Source organism: Carassius gibelio, chromosome A7 (assembly GCF_023724105.1).
Source record: "Carassius gibelio isolate Cgi1373 ecotype wild population from Czech Republic chromosome A7, carGib1.2-hapl.c, whole genome shotgun sequence".
NCBI lineage: Eukaryota > Metazoa > Chordata > Actinopteri > Cypriniformes > Cyprinidae > Carassius > Carassius gibelio.
This window is the reverse complement of record NC_068377.1, coordinates 25,480,792-25,500,741: the sequence shown is the minus strand read 5'-3', so window position 1 is coordinate 25,500,741 and position 19,950 is coordinate 25,480,792. Positions and strand designations below refer to the sequence as shown.

At 35.7% G+C, this 19,950-nt stretch overlaps 1 protein-coding gene and 1 long non-coding RNA gene across 5 annotated transcripts; both read right to left on the bottom strand.

Annotated features, from left to right (window-relative positions):
• Positions 1-644: 644 nt before the first annotated feature.
• Positions 645-19,776, bottom strand: LOC128016946 (cysteine--tRNA ligase, cytoplasmic). Of its 3 annotated transcripts, XM_052601913.1 has the most exons (23): positions 19,564-19,770; positions 12,775-13,011; positions 12,114-12,205; positions 11,302-11,390; positions 10,928-11,024; positions 10,693-10,791; positions 9,608-9,757; positions 9,371-9,511; positions 8,821-8,909; positions 8,570-8,691; positions 8,121-8,233; positions 7,816-7,944; positions 7,215-7,344; positions 6,458-6,561; positions 5,180-5,277; positions 4,899-5,088; positions 3,717-3,785; positions 3,458-3,539; positions 3,167-3,247; positions 3,022-3,089; positions 1,904-1,963; positions 1,593-1,676; positions 645-1,408 (listed from the first exon to the last, which is right to left on the bottom strand). In XM_052601913.1, exons 1-23 carry the CDS (start codon positions 19,583-19,585, stop codon positions 1,280-1,282), a joined length of 2,475 nt encoding a protein of 824 aa, XP_052457873.1. In that variant the 5' UTR covers positions 19,586-19,770; the 3' UTR covers positions 645-1,279. The 3 variants fall into 3 exon arrangements, 2 of the variants coding, with proteins under 2 accessions (XP_052457873.1, XP_052457874.1); XM_052601914.1 differs by lacking the exon at positions 12,775-13,011 and having other exon boundaries at positions 19,564-19,766; XR_008184326.1 differs by lacking the exons at positions 645-1,408; positions 1,593-1,676; positions 1,904-1,963 and having other exon boundaries at positions 3,167-3,249; positions 3,459-3,539; positions 19,564-19,776.
• Positions 14,110-14,680, bottom strand: LOC128016947 (uncharacterized). Of its 2 annotated transcripts, XR_008184327.1 has the most exons (4): positions 14,655-14,680; positions 14,407-14,592; positions 14,200-14,344; positions 14,110-14,156 (listed from the first exon to the last, which is right to left on the bottom strand). It is a non-coding gene; the product is annotated as an uncharacterized LOC128016947 (long non-coding RNA). The 2 variants fall into 2 exon arrangements; XR_008184328.1 differs by having other exon boundaries at positions 14,113-14,344; positions 14,376-14,592.
• Positions 19,777-19,950: the final 174 nt, after the last annotated feature.

The window sequence follows — 19,950 nt, the reverse complement described above, 5'->3', positions numbered from 1 at the left end:
ATAAATCCTGTTCTGTTGAATCTATTATTCAATGCCCATTCGTAGTTCCTTCCTTGTTAAAATAGTTTCCTCTTGCAGCCTCAGATTACAAAACTCTGTAACACTTTTTAATGCTGTATAAATGTCTTCTTTTTTCCGCCTGAACCTGCGACATTTTATTAATATTATCTTTAATGATAACTTCTATGTCTGATTTACTAAGTGTATTTTTATATCTATATTTCTTGTCTTCTGGTCTTCTTTTGCCAATTTATCCCCCTTTTTATTTCCCTCAATACCAGCATGCGCTGGAACCCACATAAACTGTGTTTACATTTTTTGTTCAGTTAGTCTAAAAATCAATTGATTTATTTCATTTAAAAGACCTTGCCTACACACATATTTTCCACTCTGGATACTTGTCAAGGAGGATATGGAATCTTATGGCTTCATTTCCTCTACCCATTGTAATGATAAAAACTGAAAATGTTCAGTTCGATACGTTCAACAGGTTAATGAGAAACACTGTGCAGATGTTTTATGGCTGTAAACTAAATTTCTGTAGTTGTTCACACTGTATTAGACTACAACTGTTTGAACAACACTTATAGAGAAGCCTTAGGGCAACTTTTGACTAAATAAGATGGGACAAATAAGCATCACACATTATTCAAAATCCTTTTTTTTTATTTTAGTATTTCATGTTCTTATAAAGGGTATGCTAATACTAACACTAATTGGTGCTCCTATGTATGCCTCTGTTTTTGCATTTGTTGTAAACCTACAAACCTGAAGTCCCTTCATTCCTGTATTATCTGAGATTTTTTTGATTCTGGAGGAATCATGTTTATCACTAGCTGATGTGTAAACAGTGTTTCTGAGAAAACACCTCTTTGACCAACCAGATCAATAAAATCCATAATGAAAACACTGAATGTTTGATCTTTTTCCATATTAACATTTCTTGCATACTTCATATAAACCACCCAAACCCACATTAGAAAAGTTACGATATAATTGCATCTGTGTTTTATGTGTGCAGAAAACACACAATGAAAAGTATGTACCCTTAATATCATAGTCATAAAATACCTCTCAAAGTCATGTTTGCAGAGCATCGAAAAAAACAATAACCTTCCAACCATGACCAGAAGGATTTAGTAAAACCTTGCCAAAGTTTAGAGCCAAAACTCGCAGATGATGTCTTTAAGTTTTGCTGCCTTTTGACATACACAAGACAAGTTCACAACAGACAGTATGGGCGGATGGCAGGTCACATCAGACTCAACACATCAGGTTCTCAGCTCCCGTTCTGGGTCGACTGGAGGTATTCATTATACAGCTTCTCTTGAGCTTCGTAAAGCTTGCGAAGCTTTTTGGCCAGTCCCTTACTGAGCTCCTTTCCCTCAGCATCATGCGTTGGGAAGCCCTGTATAGGCAAAGAACAGATGTACTATTAGCATTTCTGAACAGATGTGACCAAACGATTAAAAATCCATCCCCTATAGACCAATAATCACATAATCAAATAGTCTCAAAATGGATATGACATACAGTATTGTGACAAAAAAGAGTGTCATTTATGAGAAAGAAGACTAAATGGGTTGCATTACCGTTTCATCAAAGGTGGAGTACTTGTCAGTCTCTGACCGGAACATTTCACTGGGTTTAACCTTCATTTTTGCCAGCTTTGCCATCTGTGACATAAAATATACAAATATTTATAATACAAACAATTCAAAACAATGAAGCACTAACAAGAATACACTTCTCTCAATGTATTTAAATGCAATTTAATGCAATTGCAATAATGCAGTGCAATTTTTATATATAGATCGATCTCAATAGACGTGAGAGGCTGTTTACATGAAGGATGAGTAAATTATGAAGTGTGTCAGGGAGTTTTAGGAATTGTTCTAATCACCTCTTGTTCTTGTTTCTTCCTGGCAGCCTCCTCTTTTTTCTTTTTCTTTTCATCTTCCATCTAGAAATATGAAAGAATAAGTGGAATATAAGAATGAAGTACACATTAACATTAACATGAAATAACAAAATAATAATTTGATCTTTTAATTTAACATTGAAAAAAATTGACCAAACATTTACAGCACAGTTTAGGATCTTTTTTTTTTTTTTTTTTTTAAGATATTAATACTTTAACTCAGCAAGGATATAATTAAATTAAATTTATTAAAAATAACAATGAAGATTTTTACATTGTTACAAAAGATTCATTTCAAATAAATGCTGTTCTTTTAAAATCACAAAAATCCTGTATAAAACCTGTCATGCTTTCCACAAAAATATTAAGGAGCATGACCATTTTCAATGAAATAATAAATGTTTCTGATAATAACATTTCTTCGGCATCAAATCCGCGTATTAGAAAATTCATCTTTGGCATCAATGTTAAAATAGAAACAGACGTTATTTTAATTATTTTTTAAATGTTTTAAAAAATCTTACCGAACACTTTTAAACGGTAGTGTGTTCATAGTGTATTTTAATTTTCAAATCTGAAGATGCGCTGATGCTCATAAACTAATAGATAAAGTCTCCCCACTATTTTTAGAAATACTTTTTGTTGTGACCTTTTTGTGAATCATAATTGATCTGCAAAATGCATTCAGAGCTTTAAGCGTGCATACGAGGTTCAAAGAAGTAATTCAAAGAAGGTACAACAATAATCCAGTGCAACTTGAGTCCTTACAATTCATTCTAAAGACTGTCATTTACACTGACTAGCTAGAAAGGCCTAAATCAATTTTTCATGACCTGGTTTGCATTTGAATAATCACTTTTGTGATGCCTGATATGGTAAGAAATGTTTTTCCATTGACAGAAGGAACATATCACCTTTCCCTGGTGGAGAGATAATTTTGATCTGATTAATGATTCATTTTAACTTAATGTGACCAGACCAGCACATCTCTGGCAGTACTATACTGTACTATTTGAAAAGAGATAAAAAAATCTACACCACTGACTCCAAATAAAATAAGTAGAGATGTCACAGTAAATGTAGATGGATTCTGAAATGACCTTCTTCTTCTCTTCTCTCTCCTTCAGAAGTGTTTCTTTGTCCACCAATTTCACAGATGTGGGCAGTCCTTAGAAAAACAACAAAGAGCACTGTCATTTTCCATGACATTCAGGGTTTAATAAAATCTCTCTAGCTTTCATTTACCATCCCGATCCTCCAATCGCACACCCAGCTCAGGTAAAGTATCATCACGCAATTCGTCACACAGCCGCAGCAATTCTGTCACTGGAAAACAAACACATTTTACTAATGAATTCTCTTTTCTGCATAAAAAGCACAATCTGTATTATATGCAAATGTCTGTTGGAGGTATAGCTACAACAACACCCATAAAAAAAGAAACGAATCCTATAAAGAAATAAATCAAGAAGAAACCAAATTACGGTAGGTCTCTAAACTAAAATATGAATAGATAAAACACCCCGAGAGATTTACCTTTTTTCTCTCTTGCAGTTTTTCTCACTTCTTCCCTGAAATCTGACAGCACTGACAAATAGGGCATGACTGTGCTCTCCAACTGAAACAGAAATCAAAAGATTAAGAGGAGTTTAAAAACAGATTAGTCATTATGGTGGACAACAATCCGCAATAAAAAAAAAACATTACATTGAATCTTTAATGACATGTTTTCACAAGTCTGGCTTTGTAAAATAAATTAAAAGGAAAACCTATGTTGAATCAAATATGATCTTACATCAGCATTCTGTCCGTTTCCTCCAACTGGGAAGCCGATGGGCTCAGTTCCCTCAATTGCTCCAAATGTCTGTCAAAGCAGAAAACAGCAAGCATATAGCAAGCATATCAATGTGCATCCATTGTTTTGGTTTCGGTCTCTTAATCTCAGCTGTACGGAAGAGGATTAGGGTCAAGCAATAATAAACAAAATAAAACCATCTCAAGATTAAATTCATTATAATGTGATATTAAACTTGTAAAATTTCAAATGAAATGTTGAGAATAAACTCATTAAATTATGAGGAAACAACTGTTGGTGTGTTTCGAGAAAAAAATAGTTAAATTTCGAGAAAAAAAGTCAAAATCAAATAATTTAATTAGTTCATTTTCAACATTTAATTTAATTAATCTCAAGATGTCTTTTTTTTAGGGGTGCACGATAAATATCGTCCGATAATTAATGTACAGCTTGTTAGTTAACAACAGCTCTGTGTAGTAACAGCTGCTCTATATGAAATCACGCACCTGATGGAATTTTCTGCTGATTAGAGAACTGGCTTTACTGACGAGATGCGCATTAATTATCGGCCGATACTTATCGTGCACCCCAGTTTTGTTTTTTATTGCTTGGCCCGTAATACTCTTCCGTACAGTTTATTCAGATTTTAGGAGAGGACCAGATGTTTAGCTTTAAACGTAGCAATATGTTTAAAGACTTTTAGAGATAATATAGAAACAAGCGTTCTCTTGTTGTATGCAGGTATCCAGGGTTTCCGATATATTGAAAAAAAGTGACCAAGACAAATAGATTTTCCAGAAGGCTTTGACTTCACTGAATAAACATGAGCACTGCATGTTTAAAAATCAAAAACCAGCACTAGTGTTTTTATATCACTGTATTTCAGAAGGAAAATTGTCTTTTCAGAAAATATTTGATGTCATATTCATTTCATCTTGCATTTAATGTAATAAAGTAGCATTTGTGAGCTGAGCTCTACTTTGTGTTCAGCCGTTACTGGGGAAACCTCTATCTCTCCCGCTGTAAAAGCTCCTCCTGCTGGCAGAAAATTATTGATGCATTATATATGTATATATGGAGCAGGGGAGTGCCACCACAAATAGAGTGCAAGGCTGTGGGAAACAATGGTTATCTATTATGTTCAAAGTCAAGCTCTGTATAACTACTTTTTTGTTATGCTACCTTAAGCATGTCTGTCAAGTACAGGGCAATGCTCTGCAGCAGCATGCGGTTAGGTGGTAGTTTTGCACTCCTTCTGGCAGCCATGTAGGTGTTACTCTGACCGACAAGAGCCCGCATCTCCTCCAGAGCCGAACGAGTGTCTATGTTGTCACACAGCGCCTCATGAACTGATGTTTTCTTCTCATAGAAGCTACACAAACACACACAAATGACTGTAATGAGTGATAAAGCTTTATTTTTTAAGAGAAACACAATGAAGTCTTAAGTAACATATACGTCACCTTTTGTTTAGTTCAATCTCCTCAGCTTCCCATTTCTCAAACTGGCCAGTGATGTCTGTAGGGCTCCTCAGAATATCTTTAACATTTAGGAAGAACTCCTGTGCAAGCCAAGTAAGAGAGGAGCAGAACACAACAAGTTATATACCACTTTCTCACTTTAAATGAGAGTTTAAATGTCACTAAACCATTTAAAAGTTTGGATACGCACGTTTTTTTTTTTTTAGGATTTTTTAATGAAAAGATTCAAAGAACAGCGTTTACCGTATTTTCCGGACTATAAGTCGTACTTTTTTTCATAGTTTGGCTGGTCCTGCGACTTATAGTCAGGTGCTTCTTATTTATCTAAATTAATTTGACATAAACCGAGAGAAATTAACCAATAGAAAACATTACCATCTCCAGCCGCGAGAGGGCGCTCTATGCTGCTCAGTGATCCTGTAGTTTACACTGAAGACATAGAGCGCCCTCTCGTGGCTGGAGACGGTAATGTTTTCTCTTGGGTCTTGGTTCTAAATAAATGCAACTTATATATATATATTTCTTTTCCTCATCATGACATATTTTTTGGACTGATACGACTTATACTCAGGTGCGACTTATAGTCCGAAAAATACGGTATTTGAAACGGTACAAATGCTGCTACTGTTAGACACCACATGAAATACTGTTTTTGTGTTAACTAATTTCCCACACTACACACACTCTCAGCTTTTTAATTTACTTTGAATATTTACAACTTTTGCTTCTAATTTCGGACCTCAGAACCTCTATTCATCTCCAGTAATATTTCAGCCAAAATCCTTTGAGGGAATTGCACTATTTTTGCATCACCTTCTAATAAGTCGTCTTCATTTTTACTCAAGTACAGCCTTTGGAGGTGAACTGGGGTGGAAGGAAAAACACAGTGCGTCTCATTAAGATCCTAACCTCAAGTTCAAGTGAGGCTGGTCTGAGAAAATATAGCATGTAGGTCAGTCATAGGTAACCTTTGCATACTTCCCTTGCTAATGGCTGCCTGTGCGTTTCAGGCAAATTTGGAACTTTGCCCATGCTATATTCCTTGGTGACAGAGTAATTGATAGGTGGAAAGAAGTGCAAGACAGAATTAATGCGCCCTGAAGGACACGCGCTATTCTCTGACCTTCTAGGTTCTTGAAGGAATCTAGATAAGCCTATTGTGCACTCATGCTGATAAGTGGAAGATATTACATTTGGATAGACTATGAATTTTGGGTGCTTTACTCTCCCACTGCCTCTTCTTTCTGCTTTCTCACTCACGTTTATGAATCTCTCATACTGGATGGCTGACTCCATTGTGTTGTTGGAGTAATCCAATGTGTCTTTCCATGAATGCATCAGAAAGGCCAAACGAAGCTGTCTTGCTGAAAAGAAACAGAGCACAAATGCACAATCTCAAAAACTGGGACAAACGTACAAGGCAGAATAAATGACTACACAGATGTATGGGCACCACTGAAACTAATATAGCTCAATGACAAATGAGGAATCTTTCAAAATCTTTTACATGCCAAGGTCTTAATTATCTTTGCATCGTGGCAAAGATGTCAAATGGTGTATTTATCTAGTTAAAAATACCTTCCTTGCCCCTTGAAGATATATGACTTTTCTCAATCATTATTTATCTGAAAAGTTATTGAAAATATCATAGGTCAAAAATAATGACAGTTATGAATAAAGTTCTTTTACTTACTCCATTTGACCTGAACAAAACATGCGCTTTCATTAAAGAGGACAAAATCTGTGACATTTTCAAAGACGCTTTTATAATGACCTTGAAACACAGTAATTTTGTTTTACTTTAAAGATTTCAAAATAATAATATTAGTAGTAATACAAATCTAAAGAAATTATTTTCATTTGGAAATCGAAAAAATTCAGGTTATTCAAATTCAAACAATTTCAACCATTTAAACCTTTTGAACCTTTAAAGCATAAAGTCTTTGACAGATATATGTATGTGTGTAACTAAATATGTAACAGTGATTCTAATAATGCTACAATTGTACATGATTACCTGTATGTTTGGCCAGAGCATCTTTGATAGTAATGAAATTCTTCAGAGATTTGGACATTTTGCATCCGGCAATGGTCAGGTGACCCGCGTGCAAGAAATACCGTACCCAGTGATCATTCTCAAAATAAGCCTGTTAAATAAATTTACAAATCCATTATTTAATGGCAACATACTTCATAAAATTGTAAAGGTGTGATACACAAGAAGCTAGGGCCAGGATCAAGTTCTTTATCATTAGTCTTAAGATTTAACAACAACCAGAAACATCTGTTTATGTGGCAATGCACGAAACGCCAGAATGTTTCCGTGTGCAGCTTTGATGACAGCAAAATATTTAATCACTACATTATTTCACCTCTATATGCGCTCGCAAAATAAAAAAGCACACCATTTCAGTGGCTATAACAGCATGCATATCAAACAGAAATCCGTTTTTAATTACAAGTTTGACAAAGACATGAATGGTATAACTAGTCGAAAACTTGCAATTATGGTAATTCCATTGTGACGTGAATGTAGCATTAACCTGGAGAGAATACTGAACTGGATTCTAATAATAGCTTTTTAACATTTTCATATGAGCACATTGTAATTTTCTCACCTCAGACTGTGCCAACTCATTGTCATGATGAGGAAAACGCAAGTCATAACCTCCACCGTGGATATCCATGGACTCTCCCAAAATGGATCCAGCCATGGCAGAACACTCAATATGCCATCCAGGTCTCCCCTTTAACAGTCCCAACAGAATTTCAAGTAATAAACTTACAAACATGTCTGGTGCATTCAAAACTTTGTTTTATCATATTAAACTACTAAGTTGCCAAATGAGAAGGCATTTTAAGGCAACATGTTCATCTAATTATTTTCTAAACCTGCATGTTTTCCAGATGTGTACTTCCTCACCTTTCCCCAAGGGGAGTCCCAAGATGGTTCTCCAGGCTTGGAGGCCTTCCACAGTGCAAAGTCATTCTGTGATCTCTTTTCACTGAGTCTCTCTGCTGAGATACTCAAGTCTCCTGCAAAAGTAAAAAAAGAAACATTCATTGTCCAGGTGAACACTGAAAAAGACACTTATCATGAAATAGCAAAAAAATAAAAAAATAAATCCATGACATTCTGTTATATAATGGATCATTTTGGCTTGATGTATCCACTGCTCAGATTGTTATAGAGCTGTATGCATTATCTAGTAACTCTGCCCTTTTGGATTGTTGGATTTCCACATCTACTGGCATGGAAATTATAGACAGTCGAGCTGGATACATTTATTGTATTTCTCAAAAATCCATTTGAAAAAATAAAAATAAAAGTGCAAATAATTTTGAGGGACGTTTTGCAATGTAGTCCTATACCTTCTCCTTCTTGAAGAGCCTTCTGATCACCAACGGCTTCTGGTACCAGTTTGGCATAAGAGTGAGCAGGGCAGGAATCAAACTTTGCGGTGTCAAAATATACCGATCCATTTGATTCGTATCTTGAGAGAAAAGAGCAGAAATTCATTCTTAGACATATTCTTTGAAAGTACTGTTTTTCTTTTCTTTTCTGGGTTATATCATGAAATATAAAAATAATCAATCTAAAAAGAAGACAGCTCTATTCCTACCCATAACCATTGTCCACAATTCCTTTGACAAATTCCACAATCTCTGGCACATACTCACTGACCCGTGTGAGAACATCAGGAGGGAGGACCTGTCAATCAAAGACACCACAGGCTTTCATCACTGCTCACACATTACATCAGTGAGTCACGTATCACATCACAATATATACACTACAAAACACAACAGCACAGCTGTTTTCAACAATGATAATACTGTGAATACTGTGAAATCAGCATATTAGAATGGTTTCGGTTTCTGAAAATTCAGTTTTGCCATCACAGGAATAAATAACAAACTGTTATTTTAAATTGTAATAATACTTCACAATATTACTGTTTTTACTATATTTTTGATCAAATAAATTCAGCCTTGGTAAACATGAAACTTATTTTAAAAACATTATTAATAAAAAACATTATTATTAATAATAATAATTTACCAAACACACCTTTTTTTACGGTAGTGTATATAGCTAGTTCATTTCAAAATGATTCAAAAGTTGGATCATTTTCAAGCTATTGAATTATTCGTCAGTATCAGTTTACTCACATGCAGGGCTTCCATATCTTTATGGTACTCTCCCTCCCAGTATTTTGGCAACAAAGAGAAGATTGAGTTTTCTGTCACTTGGCTCCCAAATTGGGAGTCTAACCAATCTGACAAGAGATCCTTAGCCTCTTCCAATAAGACCTAACAATGAAAAGCATTAAGAAAGAACAAGTTAGTTTCAGAATCATGCCATGAATTCAAATGATCTGATGAAGCACGTGTTAATTTGTGTTTAACCTGTGCCTGATTCTGGAGTGTATGGCCTGCAGCGCCGCTCTGCACTGCCCCCTGCAGGGGACCAAGGGCAGCATCCACTGCTGCATCCAGCCTCTCCAGCATCTGTTTCTTATCTGGGTCAGTAGTCTCAGCAAGCTTGGCTTTAAATGGCTAAACACAGTAAAAACAAATGGCATTAAAGCACAGTGATGGCAAAAGAGATGAAAGCAATAAATACATTTTAGTGAAGGACAGAAACGAACAGTCTAGAGGGATTGAGGTGGACATGATTCCATTTAGTTTTCAGAGCTAAGAGCTTATTAACTGTGTTTCTGGGTCTGGGAACATTTCAGTTGTAATGCTGTATATGGAGGGTCAGATAGCTTAATATATTAATTTGTATTCCGAAGACGACTGAAGGACTTTTCTGGTTTGGAACGACATGAGGGTGAGTAATTAAAGACATCATTTTCATTTTGGGATGAACAAACTCTTTAAAGCAGATGATTCAAATATGCAGAACATGCATTATTTCTGTATTCTATCTTAAAGTTGGCATGGAATTCCCTATAGACCTTAGTCAGGATAGTGACATATTCGATTTTTGAATGAAATCAAGGTTTCAAGAGACGGAAGGACAGTGCCTTTAGAGGAATGTACTGTTGATTAACAACATGTCCATTGTTCACCTGACAGAACATCAGGACATCAAAAATAAATCAATAAAAATGGTCTATAGTGACGAAACATCTTCTCATAGTCATTTGCTAATTCTATGATCGTTTCATGTGAGTCACAGGTTGCTGGAGGGGAGTGATTGAAACTTGGAATGCTATTAGACAAGCTTTCTGTCCAGCCATCACACCCGTCATCAGAGAATTGATGCAAAAGAAGAGGGCATGTTAATGATATTGCTTCAAAATCATGAGCATGTTTTAAAATGTAAAAAAAAAATGTTTTGATAATGATTTGCATGGATAAATCATTTCTAACTTCAATACTGCATAAAAATAGGAATGATCAGTTTTGATTTGATGGTGTCTCTCAGTTGGTACTCTCAGTGACTGGATTCATTTGGAGTGATGGTTGCTTCATTTTCCCCTCACCGTTCGGGCTGTTAACACATCCTGCAGTATCTGAGAGGGACTGGGCTTCTTCTCTCCATACTGCTCCAGCAGGTAGTTCTGTCGGGCTCTTTTGATGATCTGAAATGAAGATTGATTTAAACTACTGTACCCTCAGTAACATTTCATATGACCAAAAGCACAAGATATAAGGTTATACCGAGTATAACAGTTTAAGGACGACAACATTCACACACTGTGCAAACACTGCTCTTACTTTGTCATCAATATCCGTGATGTTCATACAGTAGAAGACATCGTATTTGAAATAATCCTTCAATATTCTCCGAAGTATGTCAAAAGAAATGTAAGACCTGAAAGAATAAAAACATTGAATCCTCATGAAACACAGAGGACTGACCCATCAAAAACGCCCTTTTTGCCTGTGTTCATTAAACCGTATTCAAACACAGTAGTTTTTTTCACAGCCACACATACACGGCTAACAAATTGTTAGCCTGGATTGAATGCTGAATGTCTGCTTCAGCCTTTTCATTGACTGTCGTGCTGTGTCTACTGTGCTGTTTTCAACAGCTGGGGCATACTGAAAACAAAGACATGCTAAGAATGGATGGATGGAGAATATGTCACCTGGCATGACCCATGTGAGAAGCGTCATAAACCGTGGGGCCGCAGCAGTACCACAAAACCCTGTTCCCCTTCTGTGGGACAAACACCTCCTAGATATGAATGGTTTTAGCAGTTTATTATAACACAGCAACCATTTTGTATATTTATGAATGAAGTCTGAATTTGTTTGATCAATTATACAGTAAAAACAGTAATACAGTAAAATATTATTACAATTAAAAACAGCTGTTTATATTTTATTCTGCTTTAAAATTTAATTTATCCCTGTTATAGCAAAGCTACATTTTCAGCAAACATTACTACATTTTTCCATGTTACATGTCTCTTGCATTCACTAACGCTGAATTCATTTAATTAAAAATACAGTAAAAACAGTAATACAGTGAAATATTATTAATATTAAACATAATGGTTTACATCTTAATATATGTTAAAATGTAATTTATTCCTGTAATGGATATACAATTTTTTTCAGTTTTCAGTCATATAATCCTTCAGAAATAATTATAATATGCTGTTTTGTTTTTATTTTATGCTTAAGAAACATTTCTTATTATCAGTGTTGAAAATAGCTGTAGCTTAATAGCTTAATATTTCGCGGAAACCACATTTTCTGATTAATATAAAGTTCAAAAGAACAGCATATAAAAAACTGTTGACATTGTATATGTTGATTTTTTTTTTTGGGGGGGGGTAATCTGATAATGCTTTCAGCTAACAGTAACATAGCACAATAAAATATAAAAAGTGTTCGTTTAGTCTAGTAATGATCTACATATCTGCCACACTTTGTTTTATCTTTCATATTGTACCTTGGTCCGTGTGAGGCTATTGTAAAGACGCAGCTTTGAAACATCTGTTCCTTCTGGCCGAGACCATGGTGGCTGCACACGCTTTCCCTTCGCTGAAAAACAAGAGACACTTTTTTTCACCAAAATGACTTTGTTTAATATAAAATAAGTCACTTTGAAAGACTCATTCCTTATACTGAACAACAGGTGCAACACACGGGAAATAGTTGTTGGTGCACAGTGCACACCCGATGCAATATTATAAGAGAGGGTTGTTTTTCTCATAGAAAACTAAACGTATAAATGAAAGTAACACATACACAGTACAAAAGTGAAATAAACAATATGCCAACAAAGCCACAGAGAGCATTGTGTCTGATGAAACTGTTTAAAACCACAAACACCTCAGTCACCTATAACTCAAGCCATACCGGTCCTGTCCAGAACAAACCTGAGAAGTGATCGTCTTGTTTAGACTGTACATTCCTTGTCAGGTTCCAGTCAACACCTATCTTTACTTACTAACACATCAAACTACCCACACTCTTAAGCTCATGCAACACATACAGCAAATGTCCTCAGCACATAAACCACTAACTCAAAGTACAAAATAAAACCACTATTCAGCTACTGCCTACGTTCATGCACCCTGACTACGACAGGGGGAGTTCTGTCTACTCACTGGTGCATTCTGGGGTCTGGCAGTATGTTTGGGGCTTCAGGGCAGCTATGTGTTTGTACCAGCGCAGGGCGTGGACATGACGCTCGGATGGGGGCCTGCATAGAAGCGCAAAGACTTCTGCATCCGCCTGCGAAGGCCAGTAGCCAGCCAGGTAACTGCGACTGCTCAAGTACTCGTTCAGAGCCTCAACCCTGCGAGCATCCTCACTTTTGCACAGTAAGAAACCATAATCAAAGGCTGGAAATCAAAAGGGCATAAACACACATAAACACATTAGAAACGAGCTTGGGGCCCGTGGAGTATGACTGTAATGTCACCTGTAATCCTCTCTAACCTCATTACATAAGCTGTGATAATCAGCTAACACACAAATGTGAAAAGATACACTCCCAACTAATTTCATAACGGAGTTTAAATTCGTTTTAATTCATTTCATTTGATCATTTTAAGTCAGATAGACATATAAATAGCAATACATATAAATACCCAAAATATCTTAAGACATATCTTACAAGAGATGAACGTATTTGGAGAACAAATAAATCTGTATAGGGCCATTCAACTTGCTACCGTTAACTAAAACCAATAAAAATATTTTTTGTTAATTGAAATAAAATAAGATAAAAATATCTAAACCACTTAAACTGAAACTACAATTAAAAATATTTAAAAAGCTATTTCAAATATGAATAAATACTAATTATTAATTAATAATGCTAAAAAAAACACTTAAGTTGTTAACATGCTATTGAAACTATATAAAAAATTAATGACAACATTCTGAGAAATGTGCATGACGTGCAAAAGAAAACGATTATTGATTATTAAATCAAAACCACTTATGAATCAGTCCAGGCTGAAAACATCTGACTCATTTACTTAACAGGATTATATATATATATATATATATATATATATATATATATATACCTGTGTTTGTGTTTAACATTACATGTTGTTGCATCTGTATTGTTTTAATTTGATAATGATCTTATCAAATCTTGCAAAAGTCTGTATTTCTTTCACTAAAAGACCAACAAATAATACCAGTATAATAAAGTAAACGTCAAGAAACTGAGGTGGGTCAGTTCCATTCGATTCTCATTCCTAGTTAAATCTGAAAACATTTAACTCTTTACAGTATGTGTTACTTCGTCTGTCTGATTTCAGCAGAGACAAGTGAGAGACTCAAGTGTTCAGAGAGACAAGTAGCCATGACGATATGACAGTCAAACACTAACTGGAGAGACTCAGGCATGTTGCCACATTTAATATTAACGTAACATGCTTATGATAAGAGCAGTACAACAATAGAACAAATAGTGGGAAACGTTAGAGAGGGGGTAAAATCTTTGCGTGGCAGGGGCAGCTGCCACTGAGACCTGTCACTCGACCCGTCACCGCCAGGGGCAGCTGCCACTCTACCTGTCACTGCTATGTGCGCCTGTCACTCAACCTGCCACTGCTGCCACTCGATCTGTCACTGATATACGCGCCGTTCACTCGATCTGTCACTGATATACGCGCCGTTCACTCGACCCGTCACTGATATACGCGCCGTTCACTCGATCTGTCACTGATATAGGCGCCGTTCACTCGACCCGTCACTGATATAGGCGCCGTTCACTCGACCCGTCACTGATATACGCGCCGTTCACTCGATCTGTCACTGATATACGCGCCGTTCACTCGACCCGTCACTGATATACGCGCCGTTCACTCGATCTGTCACTGATATAGGCGCCGTTCACTCGACCCGTCACTGATATAGGCGCCGTTCACTCGACCCGTCACTGATATACGCGCCGTTCACTCGATCTGTCACTGATATAGGCGCCGTTCACTCGACCCGTCACTGATATAGGCGCCGTTCACTCGACCCGTCACTGCTATACGCGCCTGTCACTCGACCCGTCAATATACGCGCCGTTCACTCGACCCGTCACTGATATACGCGCACCTGTCACTGCTATACGCGCACCTGTCACGGATACCCAGGTGAAAAAAAGTACAATTCTATAATGTATTTAAAGTGCTCTGTTTTCGCGCACTAATTTCGTTCTTTACATAAGTGTTGTAAAGTTGGTTTTAGGTTTGATATTCGCTGGATATTCGCCTAGGCTGCTTTAGGGACCGTCTACAAATTTACCTCTCAGTACAAAACGAAGTCCAATAATTAATACAAATTATATTTACAAAGCCATAGTAAATGTCATAGTAAATTTTCTGGCAAACTGAAATATTATATTTACAATGCCATAGTAAATGCCATAGTAAATTTTCTGGCAAACTGACAGAAAATATTTAACCAATATGTTGCTACAGACAATATCTCCCTTAATGTATGTACAGTACATAATTATTGTTAGAAAACAATTACTGTAATTAATCAAAAAAGGTTTTTATGTTCTAACGGTTGTAGAACATTCCTAGTTGCGAGACTGAGTTACTACAGGTGAACGTTTGCCAATATCACCATTACTGTACATACAGTACATAATTAATTATCGAATACATATACTGTATTTGACCAAAAGGGTTTTTTATGTTCCAAAGGTTAATTATTCTTAGAAAAAAGTTTTTTTTCCCCAAAGGTTGCTGTACATTCCTAGTGACCAGACTGACTCTCTACAGGTTACATTTTCACAATAACAGCCTTACTGCTTGTATGGCACTCACATATTTTAATTAAAAACTAATTCATTAAAATTCACCTAATTCACATTCATATTTGTTAATTTTTTATTTATTTATTTTTGTGTTATATATGGTTTATGAGGACACAAATGTGTATAATGTCATGGGTAGTACAACATAATCATGGTTTATGAGGACATTTCCTGTGTCCCAAACAAAAGGCTTAAAAAACAAACAAAACAGTTTTTTCTGAAATTCAAATGTTTCCATAAGTTTTCTGTGAAGGGTAGGTTTAGGTGTAGGGTTTGTGTAGGGTGATAGAAAATACAGTTTATATAGTATAAAAACTTTTACACCTATGGAGAGTCCCCGCAAACCACAAATGCAAGAGTGTGTGTGTGTGTGTGTGTCTTTGTACAGTGCATTCATACATTTTAGGCAAGTAATCATAATTTTAAACCAAGCACATTTTACAAATTCCAAAACCTCATCAATCTTAATAACTTTTTTTCCTCATTTTATTGTTAAAAGAAAATCTACACTGAAAATAATGACTCTGTGGTATGGTAAAATCTATAACATTAATTCATGTAATTTATACATTGTAAAATCAAGATTACGTTGGAACTATAATATCTTAAGTAAAAATAACACTTATATAATAATAATAATTATGCACACCTTGATATATGAATGTTTTCACTTCCAGCCCTTATGGACAATTATATATCACTTATAAATGATTAAATTAAATATAAAATTAATTGTAGTTATTAAGATTAATGTGGTGTGGAATTTGTTAAATCTGCTTGTTAAAATAAAAACTATGGTCAGAATATCAACTTGTCTAATAATTAGGCATGCACAATACATACAAACACAAGTGCACAAACACACACACATACATCCATACATAAATGAATATGAATAATTTGCTATAAAATCCAAGGCCATTAGGAGAGTACTACAACCTTTAGAACATGAAAACCTTTTGGAAAACAAAAAACCCATTTGTTGAATTACAGTAGCTGATTTTGAATATGAATGACGTACTGCATGTACAGTAAGGGAGATATTGGCAAATGTTCACCTGTAGTAAATCAGTCTTGTAACTACTAACTTACTACAGCCTTTGGAACATGAAAAAAAACCTTTTGGTGAATGACAGTAATTGTTTTCAAATAATAAGTATGTACTGTACGTACTATACAGTAAGATAGAAATTGGCAAAATTTCACCTGTAGTAAATCATTCTTGTAATTACAAACATATGACAGCCTTATGTACTATAAAAACCTTTTTGATGAACCACAGTATTTTTTAATTATTTTCTAAGAATTATGTACTGTACGTGCAGTAAGGAAGATATTGGCAAAATCGCACCAGTATTAAGTCAGCATCATAACTACAAATGTATTACAGCCTTTGGAACATGAGAAAATCCTTTAGGTCAATTACAGTTTTTGTAAAGATGAATTATGTACTGCATGTACAGTAAGGTTGATATTTGCTAAATTTAAACTGTAGTGAGTAAGTCTCACCACTAGGAACGTACTACAACCTTTCAGAACTTAAAAAAACCTTGTGGTGAATTACAGTAATTGTTTTTTTTTTTTTTAAGAATAATTATGTACTGTATGTACTGTAAGGTTTATATTTGCAAAATTTCAGCTGTGTAAACTCTGAAATTTCTGGACACTAGGAATACAACATTTGGAACATAAAAAACCCATTTGTTGAATTACAGTAATTGTTTTCTTAGAATAATTATGTACTGTATGTACAGTAAAGGAGATGTTGGCAAAATGTTACCAGTAGTAAGTCTGAAATGTACTACAGCCTTTGGAAGATTAAAAAAAACCCATTTGTTGAATTAAAGTAATTTTTCATAAATTTGTGTACCATACATACCGTAAGGAAGATATAGCTAAATGTAACCTGTAGAAAGTCAACCTTGTATGTACAAACATTCTACAGCCTTTAGAATACCGAAAAAAGCAGGGCTACTAAAAATTTAAAATAGAAATTTACTGTTTTTCACCTGGGTAACCCACCTGTCACTCGACCCGTGTTCCATCAAACCTTCTGTCAAAGTCACCAATACATGTGTTTGGCTTGCCTTCAGCTTTGAATATGTATGCTAGTTGGATATTGCCAGAGGGCCTTACTGCTTTTATTGTAGCAAATTATACACAATAGCAGATCAAAATAGTAGGCTAGCCTATAGTATAGTAGCTAGTAGTACTTTTTCAGGATTTAATTATTAATAAAAAGTTAAAAAGAAGAGCATTTACAGAAAATATAGATCTTTTCTAACAATGTAAGTGTTAACTGTCACTTTTCCTCAATTTAACACATCTTTGCTGCATAAAGGTATTACTTTCTTTCAAAAAAATAAAGGAAAAATTAATGACCCCAACTTTTGAACGGTAGTGTATATTGCAAAATAGTTCCATTTTAAATAAATGCTGTAATTTTTCACTTTTTATTCATTAAAAGAATCCTGACAAATTTATTTATATTAAGCAGCACAACATTTTTCAACATTAATAATTAATCAGCTTATTGAAGGATCTATTTCTGAAGGATCATGTGAAACTGAAGACTGAAGTAATGATGCTGAAAATTCGACTTGGATCACAGTAATAAATTACACTTTAAAGTGTATTATGTGTGTGTGTCTGTGTGTGTGCGTGCGTGCGGTGCGTGTGTTTGTGTGTATATATATATATATATATATATATAAAACCTATAAGCCCATTATTACACTAACCATTATTTTAAATTGTAATAATATTTGACAATAGTACTGTTTTTTTCTTTGAATTTTTTATTAAATAAATGCAGGCTTAATGGGCATAAAATACTTATTTTTAAAAACATTACAAATAGCAATGCGTGTAAACTTTTGACCAGTACTGTAAATATATATATATATATATATATATATATATATATATATATATATATATATATATATAGCAATATTTTTATAAAATGTATGTAAATAACAATTATTTCTTAAAATGCATGCAAATTGCAATAGTGCACTTTTTGGAAGTTTTAGCACAACAAATTGTTGGTGAAATACTTAAACTTTAATAAACATTCTTTTTATATACATGTATTGCATTTTTGTGTGATTTTATTATAATTATTTTAGGTTACTGTTGTATAACTTGGTTTCAGAGCTACATCATTGTGTATTTCAAATCTTGCCTAAACATTGTTAGAATTTAACTAGTCTAACAAAACTTTAACTAGACTTAACAAAACAGGCCTTTAAAATAAGAATTAGTTTTCCTAGTCAACTTACGAAGTAGTTACTTAAGAAAATACAACTATAACTGGTTACTTGACCGGTATACGGTGGTTGGAGAGGCGCAAGGCAAATTAATTCAGCAGTGACAGTTCCAGGCGCGTTTATCTGTTGCAGGTCGGGGGGCAGTTGCGTATAGCCGTGACCGGTCGAGTGACCGGCGCGTACACCCGTGACCGGTCGAGTGACCGGCGCGTATAGCCGTGTGTATAACCGTGACCGGTCGAGTGTCAGGCGCGTATAGCCGTGACCGGTCGAGTGACCGGCGCGTATAGCCGTGCGTATAACCGTGACCGGTCGAGTGACAGGCGCGTATAACCGTGACCGGTCGAGTGACAGGCGCGTATAGCCGTGACCGGTCGAGTGACAGGCGCGTATAACCGTGACCGGTCGAGTGACCGGCGCGCGTATAGCCGTGCGTATAACCGTGACCGGTCGAGTGACAGGCGCGTATAACCGTGACCGGTCGAGTGACAGGCGCGTATAACCGTGACCGGTCGAGTGACAGGCGCGTATAGCCGTGACAGATCGAGTGACAGGCGCGTTTATCAGTGACAGATCGAGTGAACGGCGCGTATATCAGTGACAGATCGAGTGGCAGCAGTGGCAGGTTGAGTGACAGGCGCACATAGCAGTGACAGGTCTCAGTGGCAGCTGCCCCTGCCACGCAAAGATTTTACTCCTACTGAAACGTTATGTAACAGCTGCAGGGTTGAACAGAATCGGCATTAATGATTCACTTTAAACAGGCCTCTACAGGGGGAACGCGTTAATATTCATAACGTACATCATGCCTGTTACATCGCAAAATACGTAAAATAGAGAAATATCACCTGTTTCTCCTGTGCTTGCCATTCTCCACTAACGTTATCTGATGCAACAATAACGTGTCCGGAAAACCTGATAGGAAATCAAAATGAAACACACGACATGCACGAATCAACGCTGGTTGAAGGATCTCTAGAACATGTACATTAATATCCTGTGTTTCTTATCATATACAGATCCGACGTTCTTCTACGCCGATCACGTTACTTGACTGTAGAATAATACATCCGGGCAAATGTTAAAGCTCCCTTGGCTCCAAAATAAAAGTCACATACTAGCTACTTTTATAATAATGAGCCATTTTAATGATTAACCCTCTGGGCCTCTTCAGTCATTTTTGACCGAAATATTTTTATTTTTAGAAATTTTAAAAATCGTAGCTTCATCGGAAT

What these genes read in the sequence shown, in the direction of transcription:
- LOC128016946 (XM_052601913.1), bottom strand. Translation starts at nt 19,585, where the DNA reads ATGGCAAGCACAGGAGAAACAG. An exon ending in GGCAAGCACAGGAGAAACAG is followed by an intron (nt 13,012 to 19,563) that starts GTGATATTTCTC and finishes TTTGATTTCCAG; the next exon opens with CCTTTGATTATGGTTTCTTA. An exon ending in GAAACGGACAGAATGCTGAT is followed by an intron (nt 3,540 to 3,716) that starts GTAAGATCATAT and finishes TTTCTGTTTCAG; the next exon opens with TTGGAGAGCACAGTCATGCC.